Here is a 17,359-nt window from a genome sequence, read left to right on the forward strand (position 1 = left end):
TTCCTAGAAGAATAGGGTGGATTGAAGAATAGGGTGGATTGAAGAACAGGGTTGTAAATAAGTAACTTCAAGGATGTTAGGCTTTGTTAGCAACTATAGAGAAAAGGAAATGACTAAGATAAGTTCTGCCAAAACCCTCTGGTGGTTACTGATATGACGATGCTAAAACAAAGTGATGAAGAAACAAAGACCAGGGGTCCCAAAGCCCACTACCACATTTTAGTGTACATGCGGGAGGCATTCTCTAGAAGTATGATGTAATGTATGTAATCTAATGAGTATGTATGTTTAAGGACAATATAATCACAGCCTGGTTGATGCTTGGATGAGACAAACTAGGAGGAGAGATCCCCCGTGTCTCCCAGCGCCACAATAAAGAATACCTGCTTGTCAATTTAAACTTTGTTGGCGAGTCCCTAGAGATTTCTCTGAACCACCGAACTCAAACTAAGCATAAACGCCCCTTGTAAAGGACTTGAGTTTCTACTTACAGACAACGCGCCAGATCAACAGGAAAGGATGTTCTCCTGACGGTTTTGAAGCTTTTTCTCCCTTTTAGCCTACAGCACTGCCTGCCTTGCTCCAACTACCACCCTAGCCGTTTCCTAGGGACTGAAGGAGCACGCACATCTTGAAGACTGGGCCCTACCACAGCGTTAACCTCTCAAAATGCCTGGGATGCGGTTGCGTTTGTTAATTTCGGGCAGTTTCCATGATGACCGCACTTCGGCACGACCCCTCACGGCCGAAGGACGTGCGAAAATCCCCGATTCCAGCCCGCGTTCTGGGCAGCCAGCCTTCGGACCGCGGGCCACCTAAGGGTGGCCCCTAAGATGCAGCAGGAGACCCCTGTGCCCACCGTTCCGGGGACTGCCAAGTCCAACGGCGGGCGCCCCGGGCCGGAAGGGAAAGGCGGGCGGGTACTCGTGCACCTCACGCACCGCCCATCGCGGCCGCCGCGCGGTGATGACGGAAGCGCGTCGCGCCACCCGAGGTCCGCCATGAAGCCGTCGCCCGTCTCCAACTGCGAGCGGCGCTTCCTTCTGCGCGCCATCGAGGAGGGGAAGGTGCGGTCCCGGCCTCCCCTTCCCCCAGCCCCTGCAGCGGCCCCGGCCTCCCCTTCCCCATCCCGCGGAGGGCTGGCGCTGCTCCTCCGGCCCCTCGAACCGCAGGGGGATGGCGTGTTAACCTGGTGTGTGTGTGTCTCTGGGCCCGCAGCGCCTGGACGGGCGGCAGTGCTATGACTACCGGAACGTGCGCATCTCCTTCGGCACCGAATATGGCTGCTGCATCGTGGAGCTGGGCAAGACCAGGTTGTGAGCGGGGCTGCGGGCGGGCACAGCGTACCGCCTGAGGGAGGGAAAGGCATTTGGGCGTTGTGTTTCCGAACGTGTGGAGGCAAAACCTCCGTGGCGTTCAGTGTGAGGTGTCCGAAAGCCTGCCGAGAGAGATCACAGCAAACAAAGCTTAAAGGCCATAGAGGAGAGGGGGAAGGGGAAGGAAGAGGGAAGGGATGGGGTTTCTGTGATGACTGTAGATTAAAAATAGTGTATATAAGACAAAATTATAATTTTTCATCTCTTTAGTTGCTGGTTTCATGTTATGTATTCTGCGAATCAAACTGCCTTTTTTTATATGTGGGGAAGTGGAATACATGCGCTTACATAAGCGTTTAGGTATAGGTTGTCATGTGTTTGAGTTTATTTTTAATCCTCAGAGACAGTAAAATGTTCGGATTCCTGCATTTCCTGCTGTGAGTTACTGACCAAAGTTTAAATACGTATGACAGGCGTTAAACAAGAAACTGACAGGAGTGAGAAATACAAACTAAAACCCTAACTGCATGCTTTCTCAAAGTATATAGTTTGTTTCTAGTGATAGGGTTTTTTTTCCAGCTAACTTCTGTGACTTAGCGGTTTGTTTACCTTTGCAGGGTTCTTGCACAAGTATCATGTGAACTTGTTCCCCCCAAGCCAAGTAGGCCGACAGAAGGTATACTTTTTGTTAATCTTGAGCTCTCACCAATGGCTGCACCTGGTCTTGAGCCTGGCAGGTATGTAGCTGTCTTAAAGAGACTAGGCAGGTGTGACAGAAGAGCCACTGGCATGGTTGCCCATGGCAAGGGGGTTGGAACTAGATGATCGTAAGGTCCTTTCCAACTAACTATTCTATGATTCTATGATACAAGGAAGTATAGAGTGTAATCATACTCGGTTGGGGTTAATTTTGTTTTGACAGGCAGTCTGACTTACTGGTGAAACTAAACAGACAAATAGAGCGATGCCTGAGAAATTCCAGATGTATAGATACTGAATCTCTCTGCGTTGTTGCTGGTGAAAAGGTATGAAAACCCATGAATTTCAAGTGGGTTTAAACTAAATGGTGCATATACTCTTTTTTTTTTTAGATGGTCCTTGTTTTGGAAGATAGAAATTCCTATTGTAGATTAATGTGAAGATCCACATATCTGACTTTACAGGCATTTTCCACTTGCATGTCTACAGAGGCTTTCTGAAGTAGTTGGGACCCTGCACACTCAAATATTTTCTTTGCAGAATGAAGTTTAACTTATGCTTAAGTGTTACGTATTTTGTCATAATTAAATCTGGCACACTGGTTATCTTGGAATATACTGAAATCATAGAATCATAGAATTGTTTGGGTTGCAAGGGACCTTAAAGATCATCCAGTTCCACCCCCCCTGCCATGGGCAGGGATGCCTCACACTAGACCAGTTTCCTCAGATCTTCCATCTTCTTAAGCAAAGACCTGAAGAACATGTGATGGTGGTTCTTATGGTTCAGAAAATGAAATTGTTTGGAAAAAAACAGTAACTTCTGTAGAATCCTGTCACACACGACCAACCAGTTACGTATGGGTTTCTTCTCAGGTTTGGCAAATCCGCCTGGACATGCACCTGTTAAATCATGACGGTAACATTATTGATGCTGCCAGCATAGCAGGGATTGTAGCTCTGTGTCATTTTCGCAGACCAGATGTGTCTGTGCAAGGAGAGGAAGTAACTGTGGTAAGTTATACTGGTTTACATGTGGCATCTCGGGCAGCTCTTCGTTTCTAAAGGGGAGAATTAGATGTTTGGGTAAGCAGATAAACTCCAAGGTACTTAAGTTTTAGGATAGATATGTTGCTATTCCAGATTTGTAAGGGTAGTGAGGAAGCCTGCTGAATACAGAATTTTAGCAATATCAGTTTATGGGAATATTAATTGTAAAAAATCAAGTATTTACAGTTATTTCAACCAGGTATAAGATGATGAAGATGCTGTATTTACCTGCGTGGGTAGTAAAGGGCAAGAATTGCACAAAAAGCATAGAAAGAATTTTTGAAATATTTTGATGACAAAACATTTGTTAGTATTTCTGTTTGTTTTTTCTTATTTTTTAAAACGTCTTTGTACAGTATGTGATTTGAAAATTAGGTGTGTTTTGTAAGTAATTGTCTTCTGGGCAAACTCTTTTTAAAGTATACTCCTGAGGAACGTGATCCTGTCCCCTTGAGTATCCACCACATGCCTATTTGTGTCAGCTTTGCCTTCTTCCAGCAAGGGTAAGATTTTTCAGTCTTTTGATAGAAACAACTTATTCTGCAGAATTGAATTTTAAACATAGAAGAGTCCTAAAAATATTTCTATTGACAAGCCAGTTTCTGAAAACGCTTTCTGAAGTGATAGACACGACATAGGAATTTTTTTTTGAGGGGTGAGGGGGTATACCTATAATTTCTAATACATAAACCAATTCCTTTGTTTAATTGTTTTAAGGGTAGTAATTCGCCTCAAGCTTTTACTGTTGCCCTATCTTTAAAAACTCGATTATAGGACCTATTTATTAGTGGATCCAAGTGAACGTGAGGAACGTGTAATGGATGGTCTCCTTGTAATTGCCATGAATAAACATCAAGAAATTTGTACCATCGACTCTAGTGGAGGGATTGTGCTAGTAAAGAATCAGGTAAATCTTTGCCTTAGCCAGTCTCTCTTGTATATAAACTAGTTCCTGTGCTGTAATCTTGATATTGAAGTATCCTTGACATTTGGAAGCTAAGAAATCAATTACCTCTCTGATTCAATTGGAAAAAATTACAGATTTTTAGTCCTAGTAGAAGAGCATAGTACTATGTATCATGCAGATTGTTGGGTCAGATTTTTTTCCCCTGTGGGAGTCTGTAAATCAATTCAGACTGCACTCTCATGAATAGATGGAGGCTGTTATGTTAACCTTCTGCATCAACTCATAGTATATCCAAGTCCCTCCTACTAGGATGCTGTCTTTTATTTCAAGTGTTTGTGACTCCTGTGATGTTCTACAGTTTCAGTTAAAAAACATCTTGCTTTCATGATAGTAAACTGTTGTTATATGTATAACAAACAGGTTCTGAGATGCAGTAAAATAACAGCTGTTAAGGTTGCAGAAATAACAGAACTCATTCAAAAAGCATTGGAGAATGACCAGAAAGTTAGGTGAGTGTTTTGGGAAGGAAGGGAAATGGGTGTTTTTTTAAGAAACATACTAAAAAGTCAGCCTGTAGTTTGAGCATCTAATTGCTTTCACTTGTATTTGTTTTAAATAGCAAGTGTATATTTGAGCTTGAAAAGAGAAAGCATTTTTAAGTGTGCAGCATCCTGAAAAAAATTAATGTCTTTGACTGAATGACTAGGAAAGAAGGTGGCAAGTTTGGCTTTGCAGAATCTATACCGAATCAAAAGATCACTGCCTTCAAAATGGAGAGTGCTGCTGTGGATACTAACAATGTGGAAGAACAAGCAGAAGAAATCATCACTAAAGCTGACCCTCCTTCAGAAGTGTATCTTTTCTGTTGTATTATTCAGGGGGAAGCCAGGCTTCCCGTCCCCTGCATTAGCACTAGAAACTAAACACACATCCAAGATTCCTCGGGGCTTAGGCAGCCTAAGAGGAAACATCAACAGCACACTGGGTTTGGTTCTAATTCCTTGTAGTTAGCTTCATTCCTAGCCTAAAATGCAACACTAAGGTCTGAAGTGATCAGTTGTTACAGTAGCTGGAGAAGTTGTACTCTCTCTCACCTCTCCTTTAAGGATGTTCTGCCCTGGGGAGAAAAGATACAGCTTGAAAAAAAACAAGTGGTTTACTCTCAGAGTTTGTCAAGTTTACCAGCAAACACAGAAATTTTTCTTAACTAGTTCAGTTTTGCCAATCCAGTATTGTACACACCTGGGACAGCCCAAATTGGGGAAGGAATAGAGAACTCCTGGGGTGACTTTGAAGAATCGGAGAGGGAAGAAGCAGCAGAAGAGGAAGGTGAAGGTGATGGTGATGCTACTGCCTTTGAATGCCAGAAAATGGAAACCAAGGATACAAGTATGATGGAGGAAACTAAGACGGGTAAGTGTTTATCTTGTTATCACATGTGCTTCTTATATCATTTTATTAACAGTCTAGGATTAAAATGTGAAAGAAGTCCTTAGTAAGGAAGGAGAACCATTGTAGCCACTTTCCACCTGTGTTACACACATCTGCTACTCTCACTTCACCAGGTCACTTGTTTTCTTCAAAGTAAATACTGATTTCTGTAGTATATGGAAGGCTCCAAATTAAACAGTAACCACTCTGAATGTTTCTTGAAAAATGCTTGTCGTGGTTTAAGCCCAGCCGGTAGCTCAGAACCATGCAGCCACTCGCTCACTCCCCATCTTTATCCCTCCCAGCTTCCTGAGGGATGGGAGAGGAGAATCAAATGAATGCAAACCCCACGGGTTGAGATAAGAACAGTCCAACGATTGAAGTATAATATAAAACTACTACCACTACCACTACTAATAAGGGAAGTACCAAGGGGAGAGAATATAGAACTAAAAGGGGAAAATGAAAAGAAACCCCTCAACACAAGTGATGCACAATGCAGTTGTTCACCACCTGCTGACCAATACCCAGCCTAATGTGAGCAGTGATCTGGGCCTTCCAGGTAACGCCCCCAGTTTATATACTGGGCAGGAATACCCCTTTGGCTAGTCTGCATCAGGTGTTCTGTCTCTGCTTCCTCCCGGCTTCCCATGCCCCTCTTCATTGGCAGAGCATGAGACTGAAAAGTCCTTGATCAAGGTAAGCATTACTTAGTAACAGCCAAAACAGCAGTGTGTTATCAGCGTTGTTCTCAGACTAAAGCCAAAACACAGCACTGCACCAGCTACTAAAAAGGAGAAAAACAACTGTTACAGCTGAACCCAGGACAGTGCTCTTCCTAGTTATTTGTTACAGAAGTTGTTTGTACAAAAATGATCACAGGTTTGTGGTTGGTTGATTTGTTTTAGATGAACCTATTCTGTTGTCGGACAGTGAAGAGGAAGAAGTTGTCATTCTACAACCACAGGAACTACCAAAGAAAACAAGGTAACCATTATTTGAAATTAGGAGGGGAAAAAGGTTCATAAGGAGTATTTTCAGGTAGCATAGGATTTGGCAAGGCCAAGGAAGGTTTCAGTTGATCAAGGGGACTACAAAGATAACAGAGAGTGAGGAATTCTAAATCTAGGCTAGTTTGCTCCTGTCCCAGGAAGGCAGTCATCTTCATCCTGTCTGCCCTGCAGCCAGATGAAATGCTTATATGACTAATGGCTCCAAAGGGAGCGAGAGCAGGATTTGCAGGAGCTGCTCCATAGAGGATATCCTGCAGATATCCTACTACCTCTTAAATTAATTTTAATCTTGTACTGCATCTTCAATTTTATGTCTCAGAAGTGAGATAGATTACAGTAGCTCTGCACTAGCCATGGAAACCCTTGTTGTGTTTTGCACTGAGCATGGTGGATGGTTGCCTGTTACAGGCGATCAGCCTGTGTTTTCTTGAAGTAAAACCATTCAGTACACTTCTATGATAAAAGTGTTGTTTCCTCATAGAGCACAGACCAACCTGAAAAAAGGAAGTACAAGTAAGAAAGCATTTATCAAAAGGAGAAAAAAGAAGAGAGCTGCTCATTAGAGCCATCATCCTTCCTTCAGAAGTGCTGTATAATTCGTAATTTGGTCTGTTGTTACTGAACTTAGTTCTGTAGATAATTCTACATCCTCCCAACCCATATCTAGTTCTGCTTTTATGTATATGTTATAAAATTGTACACACCTTTAAATACATAAATAAAAAGCATGAAAGTGAAATTCCGTAGTTACCACACAGCTACACCAGTAAACTTGCTCATTTGAGATCTACAACGTGAACGGCAGAGGTAAGATGTGTTGCTATTCTTAACAAAGCTGCCTGTGCCATTACTGGAGTGAGCTGCACCCGGTCACAGTTCAGGTGGTAAAAAGGAATTATGGCTTTGGTTTAATGCCAGGAAAAAGCTTTTTATTTTTTATTATTTTTTTTAGTTCACCCACTGCTCTTGGGATTGGTAAACAAGCAGTCATTTGTGACACATTTTGCAGATTGGCAAACTCATTCATGCTAACACCAAATTTTCATCCTGTGTTTTTCTTGGCAGATAGAAACAGAAAAAAACTCCACTGCTTCTGTTTGCCTTTCATTTCTCATTTCTTTCCTCCTGATCGCTTGCCATCTCCTTGTCAGGATTGAGGTCTGGAATTGGAGCAGAAGTCCATCCCCATTTCAAGAGATTTCCGTTTCTTACTACTTCTTCCTCTGGTTCTGTTTTTACCACAAAATTGGCTCCCACTAACATCCAAAGTGATCTCCGTTCTCCCCAGGTTTGAAAAGGATACACAAAGTTAGACCTATTTCAGAGTCAATTTGGACGTCTTGTCACATCCCTCTTGACAATTCGCCATGACCATGGGGCTTTCTTCATCCTACTCTAGTGCTCCCATGCTTCTGACTTAGCTCTCTCGATGGCAAAAGGGCCAGCGGGAGGGCCTGAGGCCATTTCAAATTACTTTCCTCACCTATTTTACTAATCTGCCTTTTCAAAGGTTGGTTCATTCTTTTGACTTTTCCACTCCATTGCAGCCTCCGAGGCGTATGGAAGTTCCAAGTCATTTCCAGCCTTTTACTAATGCCCTCTAATAACCACTTCTGCAATCACATGTGGACTTCTAGCCCAAGATATTCCGATAGGCACCCCAATTCCTGGGAGAAGTTCCTGCAACAGCCACTTAAGGACTTCTTTCGCTTGATTACTCCGACAGGGAAAGACTTCTGGCCACCCTGCAAAAGTGTCAACCCTGACCAAAATGGACCCATCCCCATTTTGCCAAGGTACCTGTGAAAAATCTACTTGCCGAGAGCCTCCTGGTTCTGTTCCCGATTTCAGGATTCCCTTTTGAAACGTTGTCTTTACAAGCAGAATGGTTTTCGAACCTGTTGCACGGTTTGCAGATGCCACTTTTGCTCTTTCTAGCATTTGGCCTGATCCCGCGTGTCTCTTTGAAAGGGCCGCTCGTGCTTCTGCTCCGCAGGGACATTCTTTCTGGTTTGTCTGTATGCTTTCCCTCCTTCTAAGCGCTGGGATTACTACTTGGGCGTGCGAGGCTCCCAGCAAGGTGGCACGCGCGCGCCCCTTGTGCGGACCTGCCCCTCCTCCTGCAACTGCCCACCCGCAACCCCCTCCCTGAAGAAAAAGGGGGCCGCTCCCAGTGCCTGGCAAAAGGCTCCAGCAGCCGGGAGCGCCAGGAGGTCTCCGGTTCCAATTTTCAAGTTTCTAATGCTCCCCACCTTGGACTTGGAGGCAGCATGCCTCACGTTATTTCTCCTCCTTTACCACCTAAGAGGGAAACGAGTTGTCTAGGTGCCATCACCCATCATCGTCTGTGCTAAGTGGCCTGGGCTGCGCAGTGCAGATTTCTTTGCAGCTAAGAAGCATTCCTCTTTTGGGAATGCATGTCTCAGTCAACTTGAGGTCGTTCCTAAGGCCCCTACGCAAACAGCCATATTTCAAAGCAGCAGCTAAAGGAGGACTACTAGCCTGGATCACCACATCAGTGCAATTACAATTAGATACCTCTTCACACCTACAGGGCATTCACTTTTCCTTTTCTTGCCACAAACTACTACTCTCCATTTGGCCAGGTTGCAAAGTCATTCCATCCCAAATACAACACCAAGGTGCCTTAGCCATGGACTGAAATGGAGATAACATGGCCATAATCAACCACAGAGCCCCACTTTGCCTCGCTGTTTTCTATCAGACTTCCCTCATTACATTTCCATTCCATGATCATTCAACTCACATTTTTCTTTTTTCATCATAGCAACACCATCCCACGCTCTTAGATCTCCCTAGTTTGGTTAAAAAAATAATTTAACAGTTGCTCACAGGCAGCCCGGCTACCTGGGCATTTCCACTCTTTCCGAACGGTTCCCTTTTGTCATTGCCATGCAGCCACAGGGTTTTGGTCTTGAGCTGTGCTTTCATTTTTTCTTAAAATTGTCAGATTCGTAGTTAAAATTCCCCATGGGATTGATAGCTATTGTCAGCCCTTGGAAGCATTTCATACTTCGGAGTGTTCTTCAAGGTGCAAATGGCATGCCATGGCTAAGTCCTAAATGCCCATGCCATGTCACTCCGTATCTTAGCTTTCACTGCTTCGTATTACAAAAAACAAAGCAAAAACAACAACAAAAAAAACCCAACAAATGCATGTACTTAACAAAATAACATCAAACTTCCACAAAGTCTTCATAGAGAAGCAAATCATACTTCAGCAATGGAGTTTCTTAGAAAATTTAATTAAATATTACATGCAACAGACAAGAATGCTTCTTGAGCTCTATTCAAAGAATTCTGCCCTGGATGTTAGTTGTGCAAACCAAAGAGACAAGGAAGTTTCCAACATACGTGACTCTTGTTCAAAAAGCATGTCTAGCTGGGAATGTGCATGTATTTACAAGAGCCAAGTGGGCCTATTTCACATGTGACCATAGCATTTCATGACATAGAAACATGCGCTGAGTCACTGTTGCGGATGTTACATTCCCTAAATCAGGTTTAGAATTTAATGTTAAAAAATAAAAAAGAATGCTTCCTGGCCAAGTAGAGCTTTATTCCAGTTGTGCTCTTCCAGAAAGGAATAAAACTAGAAAGCCCTGTTCCTCCGAGAGTTAAACCAGAACTAAATCCCTGCGTCTTCCTCATGTTGGTTCTTCCAACCCAAAGTTGCTGTTGGGAGTATAGGAATGAGGGAAGGTTCAGTTTCTTGTTACTTCTGCAGTGCCATGAGACCTTAAACTTCTTTGTACTGCTGTTTCTCTTTACATACAACATCTTATACCCTTCATTGCTTAGAGGCTTTACACTGAAGGGAGTAGGAGGAGTTAAACTGGATAAGTGAAACAGTAGTACAGTACAACCTGGGGTATTTTATTGAAAGTTTAAGAGCAAGAGCTAGAATCAGCCTATATTAACTTCAGAAAATTACAGGGTGGGAGAGGATGGTGCTTGGTGCAGCTGCAAGAGATGTCAGTAACGAGGGGGGCAGAGGCACTAGCCCATGTCTGAAGCCTTGTTTTAGGCTGAAGTCTTGGTATACCTGAAAACAGACCTCAGAAGCAAGAGAGAACATTTCTTTGGGCTATGGAAACAGTAACAGAACAGCTTCCATTGAAAATGGAGCAAGGAGGCATTTCATTAAGCAGTAATAAATACAATAAAACCACTTAGGTCCTGCCATTTAAGTAGTGTTACTGCTCTTTTCTGGGGAAAAGAATTGATTAGCTTCCTATAAATTACTCCTCTTCCAATGTTCATATTTGTCAGTGGTCGTGGAAAGTTTCCAGTAATATGCCACAAAAAAAAGGAGGGGAAGGCAGAACCCAGTGGTTTCCCATGAAGAGTGCTGTGCTCTGTCATCTTCAAAGCATAATGGGCAGTCAGTATTCTGAGTTGCCCTTCCAAGTTCACAAACTGTGGCAAGCACATTCCTGCATATACAGACTCCCTCTCCTGCAAGGTTACAGCATTTCTAACACCGAGCACCACACAGGATCTACTGCACGTTTTTCTCCCAACTAGTTTTATCCTTTCAGTGGTAATGTACTGAAATTAAACTGAAAGGCTATTGGAAAACGTGATAGACCAACGAAACATGTTCATTAAACATTAGAACATTCTAAAAGTCAAAGTGCATCCTTAAAATCTCAGGCTGGCCAAAAAAGGCAGTTTCTGCTGCATTCTTTTATTAGGACCAGGAAAGCTACCACCACTTGGGTCAATTTTGTAATAGAGGTGGTTTGTGGAGGGCTTAGACTGCAGCACAGGGGTAGGGGCAGAACAGCAAATTTTTAGTTCTCAAGTCGAGATGTGCATGTTGTCTCACTGTAACACGTGCTTCTCAGCTTTGACAGAGAAATTACGATTAATGTTTCTTTTCAATAGCCCGCACCATAACAGCTGTTCAACAACTGTGAAGAGTTTATCCCAGCACCTGCTGGGTGTCCAGACAGTGTAGAATCAACTTCAAGTTGAAGGGGTACAGGTTTCACAGGGCAGCCCGACAAAAAACTTTAAAAATAAATGCCAGTTTTAAGATGGTAGCATTACCCCTCACTGGTTTTAAGGTATTGGCAAGACCATTAACATCAGATGTAAAAAAAGGTTTATTAGCAAACCTGGAAGTGGCTCAGTTAACCCACTTACATGTACTCACTGCTTTATACACAAAGAACAGCACGTACAGGGCAGCACCACTCCATTTACATGGGCTGAAGGTGAACATCCACTCAATCTAATGCCAATTAGATGCTAGTTTGCTCCTGTAGCAGTTCCAGAACTAAGGAAAAGTAAGACCAGTTGGCCTACATTTTTGCTGCATGCCACAGGGGAACATTCCTTTCCAAGCAAGAGAAGTGTACAGAATTGGTACCATTCCATACACAGCCCATCCACACCAGAAAACATTCCCTCCTCTTGAGGGCATGGAGCAGTATTTCAACCTCATGCAGTTTAACCCCTCCACTGCCCCTAAAGAGGCACTCAGTAAGCAGACCAATGACTAATTTTAATAGATATTAATGGGCTTTCAAGACAGCTAACACAGCAGTGAGAATTCCATGAGTTTAAATTACTATTAGTTTTACAGTTTGACTCAAAAAAATACCTATTATAAGACCATTTTCTACTGGAAGAAAGAAGTATGACCTGATGTAGCAGTTCTAGCTGTGCAGTCCCCTCCAGCAAAGCATTCAAACTTTCACCTGATGGAAATCTGACATTACATTGCACAGCAATAAATACTTCCAGTGGCTGGCACATCCTAAAGTGTCTCACCAGAGTCGATTCCGGCAATGTTTTCTCCTCATAGGTATACAGTTTCTTCCAGTATTACAGCCATTAAACCACGTTTTGGACCCTATACTAAGTCTCAGTTTAAACTAGACACTATACAAAAAAAGCTACAAATACTGCTGTGGAGTCCAAGTCATTCGTACTTGGAATGAGGCAAAGCCCTACTATTATAATGCACTGCTAATGTTAATGTTTAGTCTATAATTACATAAGCTGTCTCAGACTTCACTTGATCAGACTTTGCATGGTTAATTATGTGCATGAAGAGAACATTTGTATAAAACCCCAGCTAAATATTTTAACAAGATTGCATGTACAAAAGATTTACATTAAAAACATGTAAAGCGAACTTTAGTTAAGCTCATGAAAACCTGTATTAATATTCCAAGTGATCACATCTGCAATTTTGAGCCATGTTTAAAACTGTACATTATTTTCTTGTAATATACATAGTAAGAACAGTCTCTTGTTTATTACAATACGTTTAGTGTCTCTGGGGGGTCAATAAGCGATACTCCATGGTACCTAGAGAGGGGGAAAAGAAAGATGCAGGATGTCATCTTGCTCAAGTGCTCTCTGACACAAACCAGCTAAGTACTGCAGCAAAGCACATTGCTCACAAGGCAGGAAACATTTGGGGCTTGTCAGCTGCAATGCTGCCACAGGTTTTTAGGTGCATTGGGCACCATTTCCTGCCTACCAACTGTGGGAACATAAGAAAATTGCTCCAGTTTCTACCTGACAATTTGGGTAGTGATAGCAGCCCTGGTGAACACCAAGTACTGCTCAACAGAACACTGCAAAAACCTGAGGAGTCTTGTCACCATCTTGCTGACATAGTAGATTTGGTTAGTTGAATCTCAAGACTCAAGATACACCCAACCCCTCTCCTCCCCCCCATTAAGCAGTTATGTGCTAGGATAACTTGGGTATACATACCAACTCAACACGCATCTCTACAGATACTCACTTTGTACCCTTGTACTTTTCCCTTATGGACTGTTGTGTGTGCTGTGCTGCTTTGAGGTAGGTCTTGTGTAGGTCCAGGAGGCAAGGCTTGATGTCCTCAAGGGAGTAGCCCGTTACTTTGCACAAGGATTCAGGCTGATGGAAAAAGGAACCTTTTAATGATTCTGCTCACTTACACCAACAGCCACTGATGAAGATTTTAGCTTGCTTGTGAAACTGTTGTTCCAGAGCACTGTTTTCTGAAGCACTAAGTAGTTTAATACTCATCAGATTTTTAGCAGTTCATGTAGACTTATAGTAATCCTGAAAACTATCATACTGTAAACAAGTATTCCTTGCCTCCAGTGCTTCAGCTTTATAACCACCCACTTCCTCATCACAAGCAAGCTGCTTACAGCTTTGAGAATGATCGACAGAATGGAGTGCATCAGTAGATGTCTCTTCCAAGGGGTGTATGTGCCTCCCATTTTTCAATTACCACAAATAACAATCCATAATTAACAGCCAAAGAGTGCAGAGGGGCAGCGATTCCTGCAGCCCAAGCCTTTAGAACCTACGAATACACTAGACACACATAAAGTTGTGTGGAGGCTCGAGTTCAGTGTTACATACCCAAGTTTGTCCAGTGATAGTATAGCCTGCTAGATGAAACGCTGCAGCAGCAATAACTGATGGCAAGTATTTCAGGTAAGGATCAGCATCAATTAGACTCAGCTCCCCAAGGTACTGCAAGAGAAATGAGAGTAAGGGGAATCATCTGCTTCCAAAAGGAAGTAGAAGAGCCTTTAAATAGTTGCACTAGAACCCTCATTTAAGTTTCCAATCCTGCTATTAGATGGAGCACAGCTTTTACTAGTGTCCACTTACTTTCTCTTTTAGCATTGACTGTTTGCTACTGTCAAAAAGCATTCCCAACCTATATTTTTTCAATACCACATTTTATATGTAGAGGTATTTTTTAATCCAGAAGGCAGGTTGTAGTCAGGCCCGACCTTTACACAATGAGACAAAGGCTTCTATTTGGGAGCTCTGGTACCTGCCACACAATTAGGATTTAATATAACTGTAGCTAAAATGTTACCTGTGCTGTGCTTAAGAAACCAGCCTCTGGATTTAAAGCTCACTGCTTATTGAAGGGGAAACCAAAGCACAAGTCCTTTTTTGCCAAAGTGGATGAGTAGGTGTGGCAGCTTGAGATAAAGAGAGAAACATCTAGCAGTGAAACAAACCCCAAATTAAAGTTGAATCTCTGCCTGCTCTGATGTAAGTGGGCATGCTGGAGCTGGGCAAGTGTAAGCCTGTGACAGGAATGGAGCATTTCAAACAGTGCACGGTGATAGGAGCATTAATTTCCAGTGGTGTGGCACCACTGCTGGAGGAGCATGTATCAAACTGTACAAGCTCTCCAGAGCTTTCCCAGAGACTACACATTTAAAAGGAGGAGGCAGGGAAGCCTGGGCTGGAGAATCCTTCAGCATTTCTTTTCTACTGGGACTACGGAACAGAGCTTGTGAACTTTGTAGTCACACAGGTCAAGTTACTAATTCTTACTTACCATTGATAGGCTCTCCACTTTAGGATTTGTCTGCTCATGTAGGAAATACTGAGTGAGGAACTGGTTTATTGTTGGAGCTGCCAAGTCAAATGACAAAACCTTCAAAATTAAGTGCTCCATTCTTAGAACTTGCTTCTTGGTGTAGGTGTCATCTGTGATATAGACAAACTCTGCTACTTCAGGAGGGTAGATTTCTTCAAACTTCCTGCCAGGAGAAGTAGTTATGAGCAAATAATCAAATACTAGAAAGCTAGATAAGTAGCAACACTTAATGAAAGCCAGCATCCTACTTTGAATTCTGACCTGTGAAGTAGCTGGCCACTATTACTGAACGAGTTTGCTGCACTTGATTCTGTAGCTCTTGAATCAGCAGAATTACAGAACTACAATTGCTTAGTGCTAACATATCAGGCTATCCGGCACTCAGTTACAGAAATTCCAGAACAACCCATGAAACTAACATGCATAAGTAACTGTTCAGAAGCCTGCTGCTGCACCTAGAAATGATGAATCCTCACCTGAGGGCCGTCTACAAAGACACCCTAGAACCTTGCTTGCAAAGTTTCATATAAACTACCAAACTTTTAGGTTGACAACTCCCAATTTGTCTTCTAGTGTGAAGCTCTCCCGTGGCTATAGTATTTCTGATGCCTGTAGCCAGACATGCCATAGCCAAAGGATTCCATCTGTACAAGGCCAGGAGGTAGAATTTTAAATTCAGCAATCTCACTTACGATGCAAGCAGCATAGCCGCAGTACCCACAAGCTGAAGTTTTCCTCTCAAAACAGACATGGAAGAAAGAAACCTATCAATGTAATTTACAGCTAAGTGCAGGGTTTCATTCTGCAATTTGTATTCTTCTCCAACTTCCACCAGCCAGTCCACAAGAATGGCCCGCATGTTGTTTGTAATATCAGGTTGCTTCTTCATGTAACCCATCTTAGGCTTGCACTTCACCTGTAGGTTTAGAAGACAGGTAAGATTGAGTTTGGACTATGTGCTGGTAGGGGAGCAACTGTTTATTTACCACAATTTAAGCAGACCAGAAGTAAACAAGGATAAGATTAGGCTCAGTACCTTACATTTCCATAATCTGGCTTTCCAACTTCAGTTCATGGCACAATCAATCAACTTGATCACAAGAAACCAATCTCATATTCATACAAGTGGACACAGCAACTTATTCCTCCATTTCTAGCAAGTTCTAGTTTAGTCACTATAGTAGTGACTAATGTTTACATCCATTTCTCAGCCTCGAATCTCTCCCCCATAACCTGTACACAAATAAATAGAGAGCAGCTCACCTCCATTTCCCTAAGGTATGCATGGATATCGCTGATATAGTCTGGCATGTTATTAACATTTGTTTTTTTCTCTTCTGCTTCTGAGGTTATTGAAATATCCATAATACTTGGAGAATCTAAGCAGAAGATAAAAGCCATATTAAAAGGGGGCCCATAAGACCACTCTCTCACAGCAGAGGGAACTACCCTTTTGATTGAAAAATTGCTGTATTGTAACGGCATGCCCAAAGAAACAAAACTGGTTTCAGCAACCGGAAAGGGATCTTTTGGGTCGAACCAAACCAGTGTCTGTCCCCTACAGCCTCCAGTTTGCTCTGGAAACACCTCCCCGAGATCACACCTGGGTAGGAAACGCTCGCCCCCGAGCTGCCCGGGAAAAGGCCCTGCGGACCCGGGCGCTGCAACAGGGCTGCCGGAGCCTCGGGATGGGGGGGGGGGGGGGGGGGGGAATTGTTGGCACATACCGAAGCTCAGCTCCATGGCGTTGCCCAGGGGTGCCAGAGGCCGCCGCTCCCCGAGGGCGCAGACAGCCGCACGAAGACCCAGCGAGGCCTCCTCTTTTCGGGTCGCCGGGCTACCCCGTCGCCGCTGCTGCTGCTGCTCCCCATCCGGCTCGTCCACATGGATGGCGAAGGGCTGCTGCCCACCGCCCGGCCGCCCCGCCGCCGCGCCATGGCTCTCGCAGCCGCGCCGCCCCGCCTGTGTGGAGAGCGGCCCATCAGCGCCGTAGAGGGCCCGGTCCGGCACTGACACCCTCCGCCGCCCCAGCCCATCTCACCCCTTACCGCGCTCGCCCACACCCGCTGCCCCACTCACCTGCGGCAGGAGCCCGGGCCGCTGCTGGGCGCTCCTCAGCAGCCCCAGCACCACGCGGGTGCCGCCGACGGGTGGCGGCGGCGCTTTGGCGCCTGGAGGAACGTTCTCCTGGTTCTCCTGCTCCGCCAACATGGCCGCGGGAGGGGCCGCCGGAGGAAGAGGGCGACCAGGAAAAACCAAAGCGGCCGCCGAGACTCGCGCTGAAGCGCCGCTCTCGCCGTTCAAGTAGCCCGCGACTATTGAATCAGCCAATCAGAGGGAGCGGCGACGCACGGCGTCACGCGGCCTAAGGGCAGCGGCAGGAGCCAATCCGGGCGGGGCGAGCGGCGGGCAGTGCCCGAGGCGAAGGGGCGGGGCCTGGCGGGCGGCGCAGGGACGGGCCGGCGGGAGCGCGCGTCGTCCGCAGTGATGGCGGCGCTGCGTCGGGGATGGCGGGTGAGCCGCGCTCGGTGCGCGCAGCCGGCTCAGCGCTCCCAGCC

At 44.5% G+C, this 17,359-nt stretch overlaps 2 protein-coding genes across 3 annotated transcripts; one reads left to right on the forward strand and one right to left on the reverse strand.

Annotated features, from left to right (window-relative positions):
• The first annotated feature begins 986 nt into the window (after nt 1-986).
• EXOSC9 (exosome component 9) lies at nt 987-7,157 on the forward strand. Its single transcript, XM_061444060.1, has 12 exons — nt 987-1,067; nt 1,219-1,313; nt 1,934-2,053; nt 2,239-2,341; nt 2,891-3,028; nt 3,485-3,567; nt 3,839-3,971; nt 4,392-4,480; nt 4,678-4,824; nt 5,188-5,384; nt 6,311-6,389; nt 6,897-7,157. Exons 1-12 carry the CDS (start codon nt 1,002-1,004, stop codon nt 6,976-6,978), a joined length of 1,332 nt encoding a protein of 443 aa, XP_061300044.1. The 5' UTR covers nt 987-1,001; the 3' UTR covers nt 6,979-7,157.
• Nucleotides 7,158-11,529: 4,372 nt separating this feature from the next.
• Nucleotides 11,530-17,177, reverse strand: CCNA2 (cyclin A2). Of its 2 annotated transcripts, XM_061444069.1 has the most exons (8): nt 16,881-17,152; nt 16,529-16,763; nt 16,065-16,180; nt 15,494-15,717; nt 14,760-14,964; nt 13,817-13,930; nt 13,206-13,339; nt 11,530-12,760 (listed from the first exon to the last, which is right to left on the reverse strand). In XM_061444069.1, exons 1-8 carry the CDS (start codon nt 17,010-17,012, stop codon nt 12,709-12,711), a joined length of 1,212 nt encoding a protein of 403 aa, XP_061300053.1. In that variant the 5' UTR covers nt 17,013-17,152; the 3' UTR covers nt 11,530-12,708. The 2 variants fall into 2 exon arrangements, with proteins under 2 accessions (XP_061300053.1, XP_061300062.1); XM_061444078.1 differs by lacking the exons at nt 11,530-12,760; nt 13,206-13,339; nt 13,817-13,930 and adding an exon at nt 14,139-14,416 and having other exon boundaries at nt 16,881-17,177.
• Nucleotides 17,178-17,359: the final 182 nt, after the last annotated feature.

This window comes from Pezoporus flaviventris, unplaced genomic scaffold (assembly GCF_033815535.1).
Source record: "Pezoporus flaviventris isolate CSIRO_AGI_PZ_B2104156 unplaced genomic scaffold, CSIRO_AGI_Pfla_v1 ptg000002l, whole genome shotgun sequence".
Classification (NCBI taxonomy): Eukaryota; Metazoa; Chordata; class Aves; order Psittaciformes; family Psittacidae; genus Pezoporus; species Pezoporus flaviventris.